The sequence below is a fragment of the Lepidochelys kempii genome, chromosome 13, assembly GCF_965140285.1.
Source record: "Lepidochelys kempii isolate rLepKem1 chromosome 13, rLepKem1.hap1, whole genome shotgun sequence".
Classification (NCBI taxonomy): domain Eukaryota; kingdom Metazoa; phylum Chordata; order Testudines; family Cheloniidae; genus Lepidochelys; species Lepidochelys kempii.
In genome coordinates this window covers 21,292,362-21,312,080 of record NC_136392.1, presented here as the reverse complement: position 1 = coordinate 21,312,080, position 19,719 = coordinate 21,292,362, and the positions used below count along the sequence as shown (strand labels likewise).

Here is a 19,719-nt window from a genome sequence, read left to right as displayed (position 1 = left end):
TGAGGTGGTGAGGATTTCCACAGCCGTAAGCCTGTTCTTGTGCCCCAATCAGTCTGATCCTGCAGGCTGTTGGCATTCATTATAGCTGTGTGCTGTCTTCACGCTGATATGGTTTGGGCACTCAGGTTCTGACGGAAGTTTAACTTGCCCCATTCCGCTGCTGCCTTTCCGCTGGACCTTTTGCCTGGGGGAAACAGGCTGACGTACCAGCTGTTCATAACCTGAGATGAATGATCTGATATGACAAATATAAGAGCTGTACCGTGAGATTCCTGGTGCGAGCATCTGAAGTCCGCCCATGTCTCGGGTCCAGCCACAGCAAGTGGGATTCCACTAAATTATCAAAGGTTTATAATGATGAGCCCCCAGATCCAAGAAATAGCTGTTGTCAGTCATGCTGGTGATTTTGGTGATGTGGGAATCTGTTATCTTGTCAACGGGCTGTGAGAGGGCCATGATTTTCAGTCACTGCCACCTTCATCTAGGGTTGCTTCCTTCTTAGATTTGTCGTGTTGTACAGTCATCTCCATGTCCCATAATGATACTCTTGTGTCTGCCCCAGAGCAAAGTTGAGATTTTCTGTGTGAGCCAGATCCAAAGCCTGTTGAACTTATGTAGCAAGTGAAGGTTAGACCCTATAAAAATTGGGACAGGTGGTCACCCTGTATCCTCCTTCCATCTCCCTCCTCACCTGATCCTAATCAGGGGCTTGTATTTCTTTAAATGCTTCATGACAAGGATTTCAGTTAGGGGTTTGTTTTCAGTGGTTGAAATGATCTCCAGAGATTTTGCTTTTTGTACTTTTTAAAAAAATATTTGCTCTCTGGTAGCTGCTGAGCAGTAAAATACGAGAGTTTTCCTGTTGGGTTGTGGGGAGGGTTCCTTTCTGGAAGCAGGACAGACCTTGGATTCAGTGAAACCTCTCTCTGGTTCTGGAGGGAATAAGCCACAATTAGAACGCGGAAGGTTTTGTTTTGTTGGTTCCTACATTGTACTTTTCCTGTGGCCTGTTGAGTGCCGTCCAGATGTGTTTGGTATTCAGCCGTATCTGGCTGGGGGAGGGCCAGGGAAATGTGCTGGTGTTGCATTATTGTAGACAGTGGCTCTGGCAAGCTGAGCTTGCAGCTTTGCAGATGTATACAAACGTGGAGACTGCACTTGGGCACCTGGCACCCCTCGGGGAGGCAAAGGCAGCGATTCCTATTCATAACTCGACTCGCTAGGGAATCCATGCAAGGGAGGCGTGGACAGAAGTGGCCTGTGTGATCTATTTTGGGTGGGAATAGTTGTAGGGAAGAGTGAAAGGGACACTGGCCGGTAGTTTAAACCAAAGAATATGATGGTTCTAAAAACAGCCCCTAATTAGGAGAGGCACAGATTCTAAATACATGGTGGCTCCAAGGCTATGGAACTTTGTTAAACTGGACTTGATTAAACTGAACTACGGGTTTTATGACAGGTTTCAGAGTAGCAGCCGTGTTAGTCTGTATCCGCAAAAAGAAAAGGAGGACTTGTGGCACCTTAGAGACTAACCCATTTATTTGAGCATAAGCTTTCGTGAGCTACAGCTCACTTCATCGGATGCATTCAGTGGAAAATGTATTTTCTTTTTACAGGTTTTATGTTTATTTCCATAATTTCAGGGGAGGAAAAACCTTATTTATACAATTATTATTATTTATTATTTGTTTGTTCTCTTGAAAAAAAACCTACAGCCCTAAATAGTAAAATGATTCTAAGATGCAGTTAAACTTGGGGGAGGGGGCCAAACTGTTTGAAAATGTGACAGTGAAGTGTTCAGGAACTCCAAATAATCTTAACTCTGCCCCTGTATCCCACTGCTCTTGTATATTATCCATATCTGGCAGATGAGGAATGCTTATGATTGAGTACGGCAATTTGACAAGGCTTCACATTGATTGTGTAATGGACACAAATAGTTCGGTATCTTTTGCGGGTGAAAGTGCCATTCATTGTGTGCCACATTCATTCTACTCTGTCTGGAAGAGCTAAGGTGCTCATGTGTCCCAGTTTGGTGAGTGATATACTTACAGTTAGGTTTGTGGTTACTGTTGCTAGAGTGGATGGGATCAAAGTGGTTGGCTATAGAGGCTGGGCTGTAAGACTTACAGTGTTAATTACCCTCCCCTTCATGTAACACATGGATTCTCAAATTGGGTGGTGGTGGGGGGGTGTCACGTTATGATCACGCTCCCTTTTTTATGGCCAGGCTCGAGGAGGAGGGTCCCAAAACACTTTTCTGTTGTAACATGAGGTCACTGCATAGAAAGGTTGAGAACCACTTACAATGTGTGGAATAGTGATACTTGTAGAGGTGCCGGGGATGGCAATAGATGTGGCTTTTCAACTTCCGTTGAAATGATGGCTCTGGACTGTGTGTGTGTGTGTGTTTGTATATATATTAGTCAGTAAGAGAAAATCGTGATAAGATCTTGACTCTATTTGGAAAGGTTTTGGTGTACGTGTAGGGTAAGGGCCGAGACGTTAGCCTAGCAATCTTGGGAAGGGGCTGAGAACTGGAGGAGAAAAACAGACTGTGGTCCAGTAGAAATTGTCTGTAGTGGGCAATCGGTGCAGAGGATGGTATGTCAAGTATCAAACGGCGTAGCAGAAGGTTGCAGCTTTCATGGCAAAGCATTGTGGCAAAGCATATATGCAGGGTAGACTGTGTCGGACATTTTGGCAGGGATTTGGAAGCCGCGTGAAGGCCCGTTTGCAGTAATTTACCCCTGCGTTTCCATCCAAACATAACTTGAAAAGTAAATTTCAACCTGGCTTTGCTTTCACATTTTTTAAAAAGGTCTAAGAATCTCCCTGTCCCACAAATTATAGATTTGAACTTTAAAACTTCAGCTTAACTAAACTGGGTGGGAGGGTGTTTGAGAATTTGGGAGTGTGGGAGTTTCTTGAGAATTTTCCTCTCGATGAGTGTAATACATGATCAGTGACACCTTGGTGTATATGTTTGATCTGCCTGGATTTTGATTCGTGTATTAAACTATGTCCAGTTCAGATCTTTTTGACCCTCTTCCATATTGTCAGTTCACGAGCAGGCTTGCTAAAGTTCACAGCTGCGTGATGAACTCTAACAGAGTATGAGCAACCAGGGTTTATAAACTCAGTGGCATTCTCAAAGTGTAGAAAGTGTTGTCCCGACTATGTCCAAAGCTAACCCACCAGACTTCACAGCAATAGCCAAAGGCACCATCCTTGTTGATTTCAGCAGAGTAAGCCAAGTTTAGAGATTCTAGGCCAAACCATGTTTGATGGATGACCTGAATGAGGAGGGGGTTGTGGGGAAAGAGAGTTGTGAAACATTTAAAAATGCAACCTCAAGTAGCCCCTGCATGAATAGAGCTGGTGGATCTCAATCCAGTAAGAAGGGATCCCACCACAGAAATTTCTACCACCACAGCTGACCCTAGCTGAGAGTCTCTTAGCTGAGAAACCAAGGACTGAACAAGTCCCAGACATTGCAATGCCCTCTCAACCCCTTCGAGGGCAGGGCTAAGGTGCACAGCTGGGGTGAGAGGAAGCTTGCACTCAGCCGCTGGTGCTGGCTCTGCAAGGCTCTGTAACCCCCGTGAATGATAACAAGCCTCTTGAGGGGAGAGGCAGGTCAGGATAAGAACAAGGAAGGGGGTTAAAATAACTAGGGGCCAAACGCTCCCTGTGCCAGGCTTGGAGTAGGAGGTAATGCCGGGGTTGTTGGGAGGAGTCCTGCTTTGCCACTTCTCCAGGCTGTGGAGCAGCAGTGGAATGGCTCCGAGTCTGCTACCTGTAGTGCTGAAGCTGGGCTAGGCCCAGCTGCTGTTGCTCCCTGGCTCTGTAGGATCCGCCAGTCCCCACCTCACTGTGCGGAGGTGTAAAAGAAAACTGGTGAAACACAGACACTCCTGTTGCACAGGATCATTAAATTGCCCCCACACCACCATTCCTGCCCTGGCTCCTTGTCCTTCCACAGAATGGAGCGGGATTTACTGCAGGTGAAGCAATGATGAATGGTTTTATAAAGCAGCCTCCGCATCCCTGCCCTTCGACTTATCCAGGCAAATGCAGTTTAGGTCATGTCTGGGTTTTCAAAGAGTTAGGTGCCCAACTCCCTTAGGCCTTGTCTAGCACCAACAGCGTGTAATGGCTGCTAATGTCACCTGTGTACCCAGACCCTTGGATAATGATAGTCACGTTATCGGTGCCCTTCCCTGGGCCTTCTCTAGTGACTAAGGGATCCTGGGGGCTTTCCAACAGCCATGACGCCAATGAAAAGTGCAAGCCGCAGGGTTACCTAGAGAGGGCAGCCAACCTTCACAAGCCTAGGGATAGCATGTATCTGTACAGCTTCAGAACACTGAGTGGCCATTTACTAAGGAATCCTCCAGACACCTTTGTGAGCTGGCTAGGATTAATCACAGCCAGTTTTGCAGAAGGGAAAGCTGAAGTGAAGTGATTTGGCTGAGGTCATGCAGGAATCAGTGGCAGAGCAGAGAAATTCAACTTCAGCCTCTCCAGTCCTAGGCTAATGCCTAACCATTGGGCATGCTCTCCTCTCCCCTGTTCCCTCCTTCATTGGTGTGTTTGAGAACTCAGATACCCCATGGCTGTTCTGCTACATTTTCAGTCCTCTCATTCCCTTTTCCTTCCTCTTTTCCCCCCAGTCGATATTCGTGAAATCCAAGAGATTCGTCCAGGAAATAATTCCCGAGATTTTGACCGATACCAGGAGGATCCCTCTTTCCGGTCAGACCCGTCTCACTGCTTCGTCGTCCTCTATGGAATGGAGTTCAGGCTGAAAACTCTCAGCCTGCAAGGTGGGCAGTCCCTTCCATTAGCTTTGGATTTGCAGGGTCATTTTGATTGCATGCTCCTCAGGGCAGGGACTATAGTTTACCTGTGTGTTTTAGCATGCCCAGTTCTGCCCATCTGTCAACACAGTATCCAAGCTTTGGGGATACTTAAATATTAAATGAAGATGATGAGGGTGCTTGAATGCCACTAACTTCAAATATTCTTTTCACCTTTCTTATTGCTTGTTTACTGGAGCCAGTTGCACCAATTTAACTTAAAATCAGTGCCAAAGGCGGTGTAGGTGTTCTCATTTTGGTTTAAGGGTGGCTTGTTTCAGATTAGCATAGGTCAGTTAGGAGCAGGTTTAAACTCAATCTGAGACAAGCCACTCCAAACAGCTTCCAGCAGTGCTTTCGCTATATCAGTTCACAAACCAATGTAAGTTCAATCGGTGCACCTTTCTCCTGTAGACAAGCCTTGGTGGGCAGCCGTACTGGCTTCTGCATGTGCAAGACAATTGTGCCTTCTACATACACAATGATTGCCAGAACACACAGGGAGAGAGATGTTATTTTCTAGCTTCAAAGAGGATACAGCAAACAATGGGGAGGTTAAAAAGAAATCCGCGCACATTCTAAAAATAGCTGTCGCTTACGTCTCCAGAGCAGCTGAAATGTCGCTCCTTGAAAACAAACAGGCCCCAAAAAACCCCCAAGGCCTCGTCAGCGAGGTGGCTTAGAACGCCGAGCATGGAGGTGAATAGGAACTGGCCAGTCGTGTGTATTGAGAGAGATGCGGGCGAGAGCTTAGTAGTGAGAGCTGATGGCTGGAGACAATCTCACGGGGAGAACTGCTGTCTGAGGGAGACGTTACGGGGCGCTGGAGAGGCTCGGAGATCAGCAAGGTGGGAGTTACTGACAATGCAGGGAAGGGAAGGGCCCAAGAGGGGAGAACAGATAGCAGTGCTGTATTTTTTTTATATTCGGCAATGGATGGTGAAGCAGGGGTTGACACGGATCCACCTTGTGGTGGTGATTAGGCCCCTGGCCTGGCTGGATCCACTTCCTCGTGCCATGCTGCAGCTGTGCCGGGGCTTCCTCCATGGAAGCCAGGGTCAGTGCGGCTGCCTCGTACCTTCACGGGCCCTGTTTTTTATTTTCACAGCCACATCCGAGGATGAAGTCAACATGTGGATCAAAGGGTTAAACTGGCTGGTGGGGGATACTCTCAGGGCCTCCACCCCCCTGCAAATCGAAAGGTAAGGCAAGCCTCAGGGAGGTGAGGGGCTAATGACAGCAAGGCGGGCACAGGGCAGGCAGCCGCTCTGCTGCTTTGGTCCAGTTTATCCTCGGAGCCCTTCTCCACCAATGCACTTCAGTCCTCGCCCTCCTCCCTTTTTCTGTGGCTCCAGACACCATGGTCTGCACCAAGACGGCTGTCTGTCCTGCCCTGCCCTGCAGCATCCCAGCAACCCCACCCCGCTCTGGCAAAGCATCCGCATCCTCAGTGGCAGCATCGCCTTTTCCAGGCACGCTTTTGTGCTGAGTCAATTGTGTGGGAGCTTTTGGGAGCTGAGTAAGGAGCCGCTTAGAGCTTAGGCTGAGAGAGGCCCTCCTCATTCCACTTGTGATCTACAAAGGGTTTAAGCCCAGAACTCCCTAAGTGAAAGGTTTCATTGCATTGACCTGCTGTGGTACGTGATCCTCCACTCGCTCCATGATCAGGATGCGCCTGATCCTGCCTGCCAGTAGGAGTGCTGGGTGCATAAAAAATGTCAGAACACAGGTCTGCAGTGAGAAACTAACCTGCTTCCCACGGGTGCAGCCAGGCATTCTGATGGGAGTTGGGGGATGACACCAAAGGGAGTTGAGGACAGTTCAGTACCTGGCAGAATTAGGCCTGGAGAGAGTGTTTGATACGGAGCAATCAAGATTTATGAAGTAAAACGACTGTGTGTTTGCACCTGTGTGTGTTTCCTTTCAGGTGGCTCCGGAAGCAGTTCTACTCACTGGATCGCAACCGAGAAGACAGGTAAGGAGAGAGGAGCTCTCGTTTGCACAGATTTATGTATTTAGAAAAGTTGGGCCTGTTTTACTCAGTGCTCAAGTCTCAAAATTGAAGATGTCTCAGGTGCTCCTCACTGGGCATAAACTATGAAATGCATTTAGAAACCAAACGTGTAATAAGGGCATTTGCGCACCTCCTCCTGGTGCTGTCCCTCCTTCTAAAGATCAAAACTAAGAGCTTGGCTACAGAAACATTTAGTTGGTGTCAAGCTGGGGTGTAAATGTACCTTGCACTAGCCTGCCGTGCACTAACTGTCCGTGTGGATCTTGCTGAAAGCGCATTAACAATTCCTTAGTGAGCTTTGATCTACCCTGCTTCGGCATGAGACTAGCTCAAAGCTCACTAAGGAATTGTGAATGCATGAGCAGGATCCACAGGGACCATTCATTTCAAGGCAGGCTAGTGTGGGGTTGATTCACACCCCAGTTCATTGCAAATGAAATATTGGTGTAGACAAGCCTTGCAACTCTTACTCTGGTGAGCAATTCTGTTGAAGTTCATGGGGCTTGCTGATCTGAGTGAAGCTTGCTCATCTGAGCTAGGTTTGTAGAATCAGACTCCTAACTTGTAACACTGACAGCATATGGGCTTAGTGTATTGGTGTTTCCCTCTGACTTTTAAAGGGCTTTGTCAGTTTTAGCTGAAGTCCAAAGCGTAGGCTGTGTGGAGTTTTTTAAGAGGCTTTCTATACCCTAATAGGAGTCTAAATCTTTTCATGGTTATTTGAAATACTCCATGTAAACAGTTTTTGTTTTCTATTGACCCTGTGGAACTCCTTGCCAGAGGATGTTGTGAAGGCCAAGACCATAACAGGGTTAAAAAAAGAACTAGATTAAATTCATGGAGGATAGATCCATCAATGGCTATTAGCGAGGATGGGCAGGAATGGTTTCCCTAGCCTCTGTTTGCCAGAAGCTGGGAATGAGCTACAGGGGATGGATCACTAGATGGTTACCTGTTCTGTTCATTCCCTCTGGGGACCTGGCACTGGCAGAAAACAGGATATTGGGCTAGACGGACCTTTTATCTGACCCGTAGGGCCATTCTTATGGCCCGTTCCCTGCAGTTAGGAATGCAAAACACCAGGGCATTGGGGTCTTCTGGGAGCCAGCAAGGGAAACTGAGCCATGGAGCCCCAATTGTCTCTGCTCAAAGAACCACACCACACGAAGCAATATACAGTAGCAAGAGCCCAGTCGGTGCTAAAACATTTTATTTTTGTTACTCTCCCCGCCTCTCAGCCCCCATCACCCCTTTGTTTCTCACCCACTTGGCTTGTCTTTTAGACTGTGAGCTCTTTGGGGCATGGACTGCGCCACTGACAGTGTGTTTGTGCTGGTCCCCTCCTGGTTGAGGTCTTATGGTGGGACTCCCTCCTCGCTCTCCCCTACCGTGAGGAGGGCTGGTCTGAGGTCTGGGCACCCTGTAAGCCCTGCTGGGATTTCAGTGGTGTGTAGATCTGTGCACAAAGGTGAATTTCGCCGAGTGAGAGGAGCTTTGCCCTCTGAACTCCGCCGCTGCTGACATGAGTTTAAATGGGTACAGTGTTCTTTTTCAGTCTGCCCTCCACACGAGAGTCAGCAGCCATCTCCTCTTAGGGCACTGTTCCCTGCCTCCTTTCGTTTTCTGTGACACGGTTCTCCTTAGTGATGTTAACAGAGCACATTAACCTTTCGCTATTGATTTTTTTAAAGTGCCTTTCCCCTTGAGATGTGAAACATTCATCCATTACCGTTGAACAGTGAGAGAAGTGGTGCGGGGGAAGGCTGCGGAGGCATTGCTCATGCAGCAATGTGTGTCCTCACATTACAATAAGAAACCTGCCGGACTCCATCTGTCAAGGGTTGTGTCTGCCCCGTTTATTTATCTAGACATTAATGCCATGCTTATTGCCATGGTGATTGAGCACCTGGTGGGATTAAATATCCCAAAGGATCTCCTGTTTGTCCTTTTGCCGTTCTGCTCATTGTGTTGTATTGCGGGAAGGCCAGCGAGTTCCACGTTCCACCCTGAGGCTTGTTACTCTAATCCCTGCGGGAAGCCACTGCCACACTCATGGCACAGCAGTCGGGGAACTTCTCTCCCCTGCTCGTGAGCTTTGCTCTTGCTCCGTGGCATGAGGCTGTCCTGGGGTTGTCACAGGTGTGTTTGTGTCATGGTGGGGTATCGCGGGCCATTTGCACAGAAGGCCTTGAATACCAGAACAACCCTTGACTCTGCATTTAGTGGGAAACCAGTGGTATGAACAGGTCCCGTGGGGGGCATCCATCGTCCTCTGACATTTCACGTCCCCTGCTGATCTGTGCCCTGCCAGGGGAGAGCCTGCCACCTCTGTCGTTATTGCCCACTCTCCCTTCTGCAGTCTGTGAACCTGGTTTTCAGCTGTAGCTCATTATGACCCAGTGCTAGCTCTGGGCAGAAACAGGCCTCTGAACTCAAGCAGCATGGGCATAATCAAAGCTGGCCAAAATACAGGGCAGAGTATGTATAAGAGAGGGAGGGGAGTGCTTCATGTTGCTTGGATCCAGACGGACTTGTGTCCGTGTCTCATGGCGTGGTGAGAGGGTTGCCTCGTCCATGCTGAATGTGCCACTTAGAGGACTGGAGAGATGATTAATGCTTGTGCAGCAGAGAGGAACAGAAGTGTTGTCTTCAATATATTCCAGCAGCGCTAATGCACTTAATGGACCTCTGTAATTGTTACTTGTTTTTTAAATATTTTAAAACTCTGTTTTCCGGTTTCCACTGCTCCTGGTGTGTTCTTGGGGTGGGGGGAGCAAAGATGCAACTGATTGGCTCATTTAAACAGAGTCCTTGTTAAAGTGAGGGCTAATGGGGTTTCTCTTTGTATGAGATGGTAAGAGCCAAATTACCAGGCTCAGGCCTCCAAATCTAAATGCTATATCTTTTGCATGTTTAGCTGGCCCTCTGTGTGTGAAAATTGGATGTTTGGGTGTTCAGCAGTTCAATCTGCAGATGAAAAACAGGTGCAGAAGTGGAGGTACAGATTTGGAGGCTAGATTAAAGAGAGATGAAAACATGGCCCTTATTTCAATGGATCCAGTCACACACACACAGCAGCTTTAAAGAGACCATCAGATAAAATGTGGTGTAAAATTTAGATTCTGTGTATTTACGTGTGCGTATGTGTACACACACACACCCTGACCCCTCCCTCCACCCAGAAACCACCCGAACAGAACATGAATTCTTTCCGTATCTAAATCCAGAAGACACATTGCTATCAGTCTTTAAATATATAATCTCTCCATGGCATTTGAAATAAAATTAAGAAAATAAACTTTCTCCTTCAGTGTTTGCCAGTGGTAGCATCAGGCAAGTCACTAGAGCCTTCAAATGAAATTGACTAAAAGCAAAATGTGACAGTGACCAGTCTCCTTCTGTTGTCCAAGTTGTGAGAGGTGCAAAATGTTAAGCCAGGAGCATAAAGAGTGAAAGTAAATAAGATTTTAGTTCCTTCTGTTTTATAACAGTCTTACATACTTTTGGTAAATTAGTTGCAGAAGTTGTGGGGAGTTAAAAAGTATGGGGTGAAATCCTGGCCCCAGTGGGGAGTTGTAACATTGGTTTCAATGGAGCTGGGATTTCATCCATGGTTTTGAAGCTGGCAATGGCTTTTAAAAAGGGAGCAGTGAGCTGTGTTTTTAAAATAATAATCTTTAAAAATCAGCAACAAACCAACTATCCATTGTAGCAGGTTCTTGGAAGCTGGAAAATAACATCCCCATCCCCACCACTTACTAGAGACCCTGTCCTTTGAACAGGCATGTATTTAGTCACATACACGTGGGCAGTCCTGTTGGCTTCAACGAGGCTACATGCATGTATACAGTTAAGCAGGTGTGTAACCAACTGCACGTGCAGGACCTAGTTTTATACCAACACTTTTAAAACCAATTGTGTGTATATGATTGGCCCGTCCCACCTCAACCCTCAGTTGCAGGTGCTGTAGGACAAACCCCCAAGTCTGGCCCAGGGGTGTGTTTGTGTGCATCCCACAAATATACACACACGCAATGGCTGTTTAGGGGTTATTTGGTCACTGTTTTTGGTAAGCGGGGGAGGATGTTAGTTTTTTTCCCTAAATACAGTCCAGAAAACAATGCTTTGCCTGTGCCTATGAAAAATTGCTCCTTTTGGGGCGAAATTACAGTGTCAGGTTACAGAGACGTTTGGGATGGGTGTTTCAAGTTTTGCTCTGATTGCACCTATGTATAAATACCTTAAAAAGCCTAAAACTCAGGTCAGTTTATTTTCTATGTATTGAGATTTAAAATGATAAAAAAACACCTGTCCAAGGCTCTAGGCACCTTAACATAATTAATAATGCAATACATAAAATCCATATATAAGCTGTTTCCTCCTGCCGCAAGCTGTGAGTGGAAAGCTGGGCACCTCTCTTATTGTGGTGTGGTGTCCTTTTTTCCTCTTATACCATCGCAGCTGGGCTGACCGCTTTAGTGCTGCCAACACCCACCCCGGGTCTGTGCTGCAAACCCACCCTCCTCTGTTGTCATCTGCTCCTGCTAGTGTTTCATTGGAACACTGCTGTCTCAGTAGTCTTGAAGATGTAGCAGAATGCTGCAGTGAACCAGCTAAACAAAAACCTTGAGTGGAAACCTCCTCTCTTGGGGAGAAGATGCTACCCTTGCAGGCTTCCCTTTCCCCATCAGTCATGTCCCTCCTCTTCTGGGGTAGGGTTAATCCTTTTCTGTTTTCTCTCCCACGTCGGAAAGCAGTAACCTGGCAGACATAGGGCTCTTGGCTCACCCAGTGAGGTCTGGAAATAATAAATAGATAATTACTGGGTTCCATTTCCTGACCTAATCACTGGAGCCTGAGCATCAAACTGCAGGCCCTTAAGACTGGTCATCTGTGAGCTGCATCTCTGGAGTGTAGCTGAAAAGGGGTTTTAACTGGATTAAATCAACCCTTTCCTGTTATACTATCAAGGGACTCTCTGCATTCCTCTGCCTGGTGAGTAGATCAGCACCAGCATGTTGCCAGGAGCAGACAGGTTCTCTGCCAGCAAATCATAATCTGAAACTGACTTGCTTGGGCTTTGTGAGTCAGCATTTGGCTGATCACAAATCTGAGAGAATTATTAGATGGGTGGGGGTTCCCCTCTGAATGTCAGTCTGCACTGGCTGCTGTGCATGGAGACTGTGTGGGCATGTTAGCTAATTAGCTGGGTGGCTGTTATGCAGTGAGCAGGGGACACTGGGTATCACATTTCCATCTCCAGAGCCCGTACATATGCTCGCAAGCAGCCCTGGAGCCAGTGAGGAAACAGGGATAGCACCAACCTCTTGTTGATCCCCAAGGCGTGCTGGCTTGGAGATCTGACTCTCCTGCCCTCTCTGCATACTGGGGGTCCCTACTCCTTGCACAGGTTTTTCCCAACAAAGGGGGCAATCTATACAATTCAAGCTGTGCATCTGTCTCACTGAACTGGTCATTTCCAAGTCCCAATGACTGCAGGAGGTGGGTGGGCAGGGGCCAGCCGTGGCTTCCAAGCCCCAGTTTTAAAGGAACCAGTTTGGCTGTCTGCAGGTGGGCTCAGACTTCTGGCTTGTTTCCCAGAGCTGTTTGCCTTCGCTCCCAAGGACCTCACCCAGGCTGGCTTGCACAAGGATCTGAGAGCGGGCTGAGTGCTGTAACACCGAGTCCACAGGTGATCTAGTGACTGATGACTCGTGCTCGGGGGCGGGGGAATGAGGTTGATAAGTATCTTGTCACACAGTCCTTACCGCGTCAGTTTATGATCCCTGACCTGTGGGGCAAGATGGCTGGGTTCTTCCCTGGGCTCTGAGAATGGCCTGCTCAGAGAATTAGAGTTTGTTACATAGGCATGTGAACTGGTTCCAAGCTGCCATGGATTATAACAGGCTGGGTTCATGCTCAGTGTGCTGTGTCTCTTGTCCTCCCTCTCTCTGTGAGCTCTTTGGGAGTCTCTGGCTATGCAGAGGGCCCTCGTGGCGGCGAGAAATTTCTGCTAAGTTCTCCATTGGCAGGGTGTACGGTGGGTGGGTGTGAAATGTATGTGTGTGTGTATATATATATATAGTGGGGAGGGAATGGAAAGCAAACACATACACACATCTGTTTCTCATGCATGCATCATGGAAAATTAGAGTGGGGAGGCTGGAAAAAGACAGACTGTGCCAGTTAGAGCAAATATTTAAAGATCTATGAAGAGCTTGTCTCCGCCTCTGACTGGTAGGTTTCAGATCTTATCTCTTTCCCAAGTAAGAGAGCTGCCTGGCTCAGTGCCTGTGGTACAGTAATTGGATAATCTTTCGTCTTTCCCATGTGGGTGTCTTTATTGTATATGAAAGTGAGGGTGTAAGAGCCCTGTCTAGAGTCCCGCATGGTAGGAGCTGGTGCTCTGAAAGTGTCCCCAGAACAGCTCTGCCAATTTACCTGGCAGTCCTGTAACACCACCTGCTTTTCCCATCCCCATGGTGCTTCGCTGATGCATCTCACTTGTGACCACAGCACCTCCTGATGCTCCAGTCCTGAATGCCTACTCAGGCTCTGTCCCTGCCCCTTCATCCTCAACTGCTGTGTCCCTTACTGGTCCAGCCCTGGGCCCCACAAACCCAGATCTGCCCCTCAGAACTGACCCACTCAATCCCAGGTGCTTCCAGCCCTTCGCTTCGCTTTAGAAATGAAGTGGTGTCTTGTTGGAAGATAGAGACAGGATGCCCCCTGTGAGCAAGAGCCAGGTTCATGTCCCCTTGTGAGCTGGAATCCTTGTTTCTAGCGGTGAAGGCTAATGCACTGGCCTGGTGTGCCACGGCTACCTAGGGATAGGTTTTCTCTTACACGCATCCCATCCCATGCACACACCCCTTCATAAGCTCCAAACCTCACCTCTGGCGGGACTGAGATCAGTATTGAATGCACAAAGTATACATCGTGTATTAGCATGAATGGGGAGCGACAGGTTGGGGCCCACCTTCCTTGTGGTCTGTCCTGTAATCTCATGGCTTCGAGTCATGACTGTAGCTTGTGAGAGCTGCTTCCTGCAACCTTCCCCCTTAGGTGTTCTGCTGGCTGTCGGTGATGGTCCCATTCCTCCCCTCTTCCTCTTTTGTTCTGAGTGAGGCCAGCTGATTGTCCCTGTCTCTTGGACCTAGGATGCTGCAAGCATGTGACGTGATGGGTGGGCAGGGAGTTCCCGGTGAGAGGGCTGTGATGCTTGTGGAGGAAGCTCTGCAGGGAAAGTCACTCCCTGGCTGTAGCAATGTGGTTCAACACTGAGCTGGTAGCAAGGATTCCCCTAGCACAAGCCGTGCCCTTTTGCCAGGTGTCCGGTTTTCGCCTGGAACATCTAGTCGAAAAGAGACCCTGGCGGCTCTGGTCAGCACTGCTGACCGGCCGTTAAAAGTCCAATCTGCGGTGTAGTGGGGCTAAGGCAGGTTCCCTGCAGCTCCCGGAAGCAGCGGCATGTCCCTTCTCCAGCTCTTAAGCGTAGGGGCAGCCAGGAGGGTCTGCACATTGCCCCTGTCTCTAGTGCCAGCTCTGCAGCTCCCATTGGCTGGGAACTGCGGACAATGGGAGCTGCGGGGGGCAGTGCCTGTGGATGGGGCAGCGTGCAGAGCTGCTTGGCCGTGCCTCTGCCTAGGAGCCGGAGCGGGGACATGCTGCTGCTGTTTCCAGGAGCTTCCTCAGATAAGTGCCGCGCAGAGCCTGCACCCCTGACCCTCTCCCACGCCCCGACCCTCTCCCACGCCCCAACCCTCTGCCCTGAGCCCCATTCCTCTCTATGAAATCCTCAGTCCCAGCCCAGAGCCCCCTGCTCCAGCCCTGGTCCCCCTTCTGCCCTCCAAACCGTTTGGTCCCAGACTGGAGCCTGCACCCCAAACCCCTCATCCCTAGCCCCACCCCAGAGCCCACACCCCCAGCCAGAGCCCTGATCCCCCTGCCCAGCCCTAGTCCCCCTCCTGCCCTCCGAACTCCTCAGTCCCAGCCCAGAGCCCCCTCCTGCACCCCAGAGCCCTCACCCCCTTCCGCATCCCAGCTCACTGCCTCAGCCCGGATCCCCCTTCTGCACCCTGAACTCCTCCTTTCTGACCCCACCGTGGAGCCCACAACCCCTCCTGGAGCCCTCCCTGCCCCCCACTCCAACCCCCAGAGCCAGCCTGGTGAAAATGAGCAAGTGAGTGAGGGTGGGGAGAGGGATGGGGGGATGGAGTGAGCAGGGGCAGGGCCTTGGAGAAGGGGCAGGGGCGCAGCAAGGGCGTTTGGTTTTGTGCGAGTAGAAAGTTGGCAACCCTACGTGCCTTGCTCTGCACAGGGCAGGCAGGAGAGGCGGAGGAGATGGATTAGCGCCTTGCCATGCTCAACAGTGACCCCTGCGGCCACTTTAAGGATCTGCATCAATAGTCTTGAAAGGGTATCCTGACTAGACCTTGGCCACAATGCAGAGCCTCAAAGATGGACAGCTGCGAAACACGGGGGATCCCCAGAGGGGAACAGAGAGGGCCTGCTGCTTCCCGCAGAGGGGATGGCAGGGAAGGTAAAAGCAGCTGACAAACAAATAGCGGGATGATGACACAGGAACAATCTCCCTTGTCTCTCCCCCCCACCATCCTGTGGCTCCTCTATTGTGATTCATTTCCTGTGGCTGATCCCAAAATAGGAGTCGCAGGTGGCATTGATCCAGCCACTGTGCGTGCTCCATCCTCCAGTGTTTGGAACTGCGCTCCCTTGAAATCTCTTCCCTGTCTGACCTCCGTGCTACCACCTTGGATGCCCGCTGAATCCCGGTCCTCCTGAGGCCCTGGTAGCTGTGTTTTGGGCATGTGGGCCTTCTCTCTGGCTTGCCAAAGACCTTGTATAGCTCCATTAAATATGTTTGTTCCCCATCTTTGTCGCACTGTCTTTCCAGAGGAAGCTGGATTTGTGCCGTTACCAGTGCTTAATTTGTGCCGGAGCTGAGGCCCAGCACCTCTGGGCTTGCCATGTCAGTTATGAAAGTAAAAAAATTGCTTAAATACCTGCACCTAATTGCTTGAGCCCTGGCACTTCTTTCATTACAAATTAAGCACTGGCCATTAGGAATAACTTCTTCCTGGTAGGGGAGGTGATCTTATTGTTTCAGCTTTCTGGGTGACTCCGTGTCGCTGGCTCTGCAGGTTATTTTGCTGCTCAAAGGGGGAGGGTGGGGAGGGCTGGGGCCGTGTGTTGGGCCTGTTGCCTTTTTCTGCAGAATGATCTGACTCTCGCTCTCTGTTCCTTGAACAGAAGTGTGTCCTCCCCACTGTGTAGACGGCTCTCAGGTTAGCATCGCTTCGGGGCTGGTGCTGAAGGACGCCTGCGAACAAGACACACTGGCTTCCCTTCTGGGTTCCTGGCAGACATGAACTGTCTTTGCACATCACTGTTCTGTGGGCGTCCATGCCTGGTCTCCCCCAGACCAACAGAGTCTCCTTGCTGGTAGTGTCATCAGACTCAGCAGGAAAACGATACCAAACTGTGTCCTGGCAGTTCCCGCTTGTGCTGTTCACGACGCCCACTTGGGCCATCTGTCTCTCTAGGGTTGCCACAGAGTCTAGTGTCTTCCCCCTTGGGGATCTCCTGGGTTTCAGTGGGAGGTCTGATTCATCGCACTGTGACTTTGCATTGCCTGAAGGACAAATACTGAATGCCAGCTTTTTTTTTTTTTCTTTTTGGCTGAGGCACGTAGGTTGTTCCTGGAGTAGCTGCATGGGCAGTTGTAGGCCCAAGCCCTTCCTTGTGTGGGACTGACATTGACCTAGGCGGGAGTGTGGTACATGGCTGGCTTGCTGATGCCAAGCCTACCTGTTGGTACATGCTCTTGACTCGTAGGCCCAAGCCTTCCCAACTCATTTCACTGGGCTGTTTCCGCCAACTCTCAGCCACTCTAGTCCTTAGTCTCTGTTAAGCACTAGGCCACTGCCTCATCAGAATCGGAAGGCATGGTGATCCAGACCGACTGAAGCCACCATAACCTGCCCATCTGTATCATTACCCTGATAGCCCCATGCGATGAAATTTAATAGTGTACGGTTATGCACTTAGGGGATAACAACAAGAATTTTTGCTATAACCGTGGGACTTATCAGTTGGAAATGGCAGAGGAGGAGAAAGACCTGAGTGTGTTGGTCAATCACAGGGTGACTGTGAGCCACCTGTGTGACACGTTTGCGAAAAAGGCTAAGGCAGTCCTGGGGTGCATCAGGTGAGGTATTCCAGTGGAGATAGGGAAGCATTAATACCTTTGTACAAGGCACTGGTGCGACCTCATTTGGAATGCTGTGTGCAGTTCTGGTCTCCCCTGTTTAAGAAGGATGAATTCATACTGGACAGGTACAGAGAAGGGATACTAGGATGATCTGAGGTTTGGAGAACCTACCATATGAAAGGAGACTTAAATAGCTTGGCTTGTTTAGTCTAACAAAACGAAGGCTGGAGGGAGATATGATTGTTCTCTATAAACACATGAGAGAGATAAACACCAGGGAGGGAGAGGAGTTAAAATTAAGGGCCAATGTTGGCACAGAAAAGAACAAATGAGTATAAATTGGCCATCAACAAGTTGAGGCTTGAAATTAGATGAAGGTTTCTAACCGTCAGAGGAGTGAAGTTCTGGAACAGCCTTCCAAGGGGAGTAGTGGGGGCAAAAAACCCTAACATAAGAACAGCCATATTGGGTCAAACCAAAGGTGCGTCTAGCCCAGTATCCTGTCTTCTGACAGTGGCCAATGCCAGGTGCCCCAGAGGGAATGAACAGAACAGGTAATTATCAAGTGATCCATCCGCTGTCGCCCATTCCCAGCTTCTGGCAAACAGAGGCGAGGGACACCATCCCTGCCCATCTTGGCTAATAGCCGTTGATGGACCTATCCTCCATGAACTTATTTAGTTCTTTTTTGAACCCTGTAATAGTCTTGGCTTTCACAACATACTCTGGCAAGGAGTTCCACAGGTTGATTGTGCGTTATCTGGAGAAATATTTCCTTTTGTTTGTTTTAAACCTGCTGCCTATTAATTTCATTTGGTGAGCCCTAGTTCTCATAACACAAGAAGGAGTAAATAACTTCCTTATCTACTTTCTCCACACCAGTCATGATTTTATAGACCTCTACAATATCCCCCCTTAATCATCTTTTTTCCAAGCTGAAAAGTCCAAGTCTTATTAATCTCTCTTCATACTGAAGCTGTTCCATACCCCTAATCATTTTTGTTGCCCTTTTCTGAACCTTTTCCAATTCCAATGTATCTTTTCTTGAGATGGGGGGACCACATCTGCACGCAGTATTCAAGATGTGGGCGTACCATGGATTTATATAGGGGCAATACGATATTTTCTGTCTTATTATCTATCCCTTTCTTAATGATTCCCAACATTCTGTTAGCTTTTTTGACGGCCACTGCACATTGAGTGGATGTTTTCAGAGAACTATCCACAGTAACTCCATGATCTCTGTCTTGAGTGGCAACAGCTAATTTAGATCCCATCATTTTACATGTAAACTTCTTTCAAGACTGATAAGTTTATGGAGGGGATGGTATGTTGAGGTTGTCTACAATGGCTCATCTGTGATTGCTGTTAGCAAATATCTCCAATGCCCAGACATGAGACACTATTCAAGGAGGACTCCGAGTTATTATAGAGAATTCTTTCCCAGGTGTCTGGCTGGTGCATCTCACCCACTGCTCCAAGACTAGCTGCCATATTTGGGGTGGGGAAGGAATTTTCCTACAGGTCAGATTGACAGAGACCTGGGGGTTATTCACCTTCTTCTGCAGTCTGGGGCAAGGGTCACTTGCTGGTTTGAATTTGAGTAAATGGTGGATTCTCTGTAGCTTGAAGTCTTTAAATTATGTTGTGAGGATGTCAGTAACGCAGCCAGAGGTTATGGGCCTGTTAGAGGAGTGGGTGGGTGAGGTTCTGTGGTCTGCGATGTGCAGGAGATCAGACTAGATGATTGTGATGTTCCCTTCTGGCCTTCAAGTCTCTGAGTAGCTCCAGGTAATTCAAATCTAGGGAACAATACAGATTCCTGTAATGGCCCCTTCAGTACTGCATATCCCGTTTCGAGCTTTAGGGGCTCACTGCACTGTGTGGGCATGAAAGCTTATATGGCTAAGGATCTCCTCTTTAATCTACCCTGAGGACACTCCTCGGATTCCTGCCAGGCAGGGCTAGATGCCCATCTGTTCTGTGTTTGATGGTTGATGCCAGCTTGGGGTATTTTGGATGGTTACTTCTCCTTGCTCCCCTGCGGAAACATTCTGCTTTCTGGACAGAGCATTGCGGTTTGGGGATTGGGTTCTTCAGTCCATGAAAGCAGAGTTGCTAACTGTGTGTGTTCCCCTCCTTCCTCTGCTGAGCTAGGATTTCAGCTAAGGATTTGAAAAACATGCTGTCCCAGGTCAACTACCGAGTCCCAAACATGCGGTTCCTGCGGGAGAGATTAACGGTGAGTGCTCAGGCTTTACCCTGACCGGTCACAATCCCTCTCCCCATCCCCACTCTAAACCCAAGGATCCAGAGGCTGGTGTGTAGCGAGGCGATAAAGGGTCTGTTGCCTTGCTAGGCACCTGTCTCTGGACCCACGGCAGCCTTTTGCCTGGTTTTAAACCAGTCCCACCTGTGACTATAAAGCTGTGCCTGTCTGAGTGCCAGGCTTCCCAGCCCGTTCTTACCCTCTTGCAGTGAATGAAATGGTGCCAAATCCCCGTTCATGCCACTTCCTGGCCTCTATGTGGCCAGCTTGATTTTCTGTCCCATCCTCCTTATGCCCCTCCTCACCAGCTGGTGTTTATGGCTTTCTGACCTTTCCCATGTTT

The 19,719-nt window shown here is 49.0% G+C and overlaps 1 protein-coding gene across 4 annotated transcripts in view; it reads left to right on the top strand.

Annotated features, from left to right (window-relative positions):
• Positions 1-19,719, top strand: part of PLCG1 (phospholipase C gamma 1) — a 94,757-nt gene that overhangs the window by 35,759 nt on the left and 39,279 nt on the right. For all 4 annotated transcript variants that reach the window (XM_073309730.2, XM_073309728.2, XM_073309729.2 and 1 more), the window contains exons 2-5: positions 4,677-4,829; positions 5,971-6,064; positions 6,790-6,837; positions 19,265-19,349. In XM_073309730.2, coding sequence (XP_073165831.1) covers positions 4,677-4,829; positions 5,971-6,064; positions 6,790-6,837; positions 19,265-19,349 — 380 coding nt within the window. The remainder of the gene's footprint in view (positions 1-4,676; positions 4,830-5,970; positions 6,065-6,789; positions 6,838-19,264; positions 19,350-19,719) is intronic.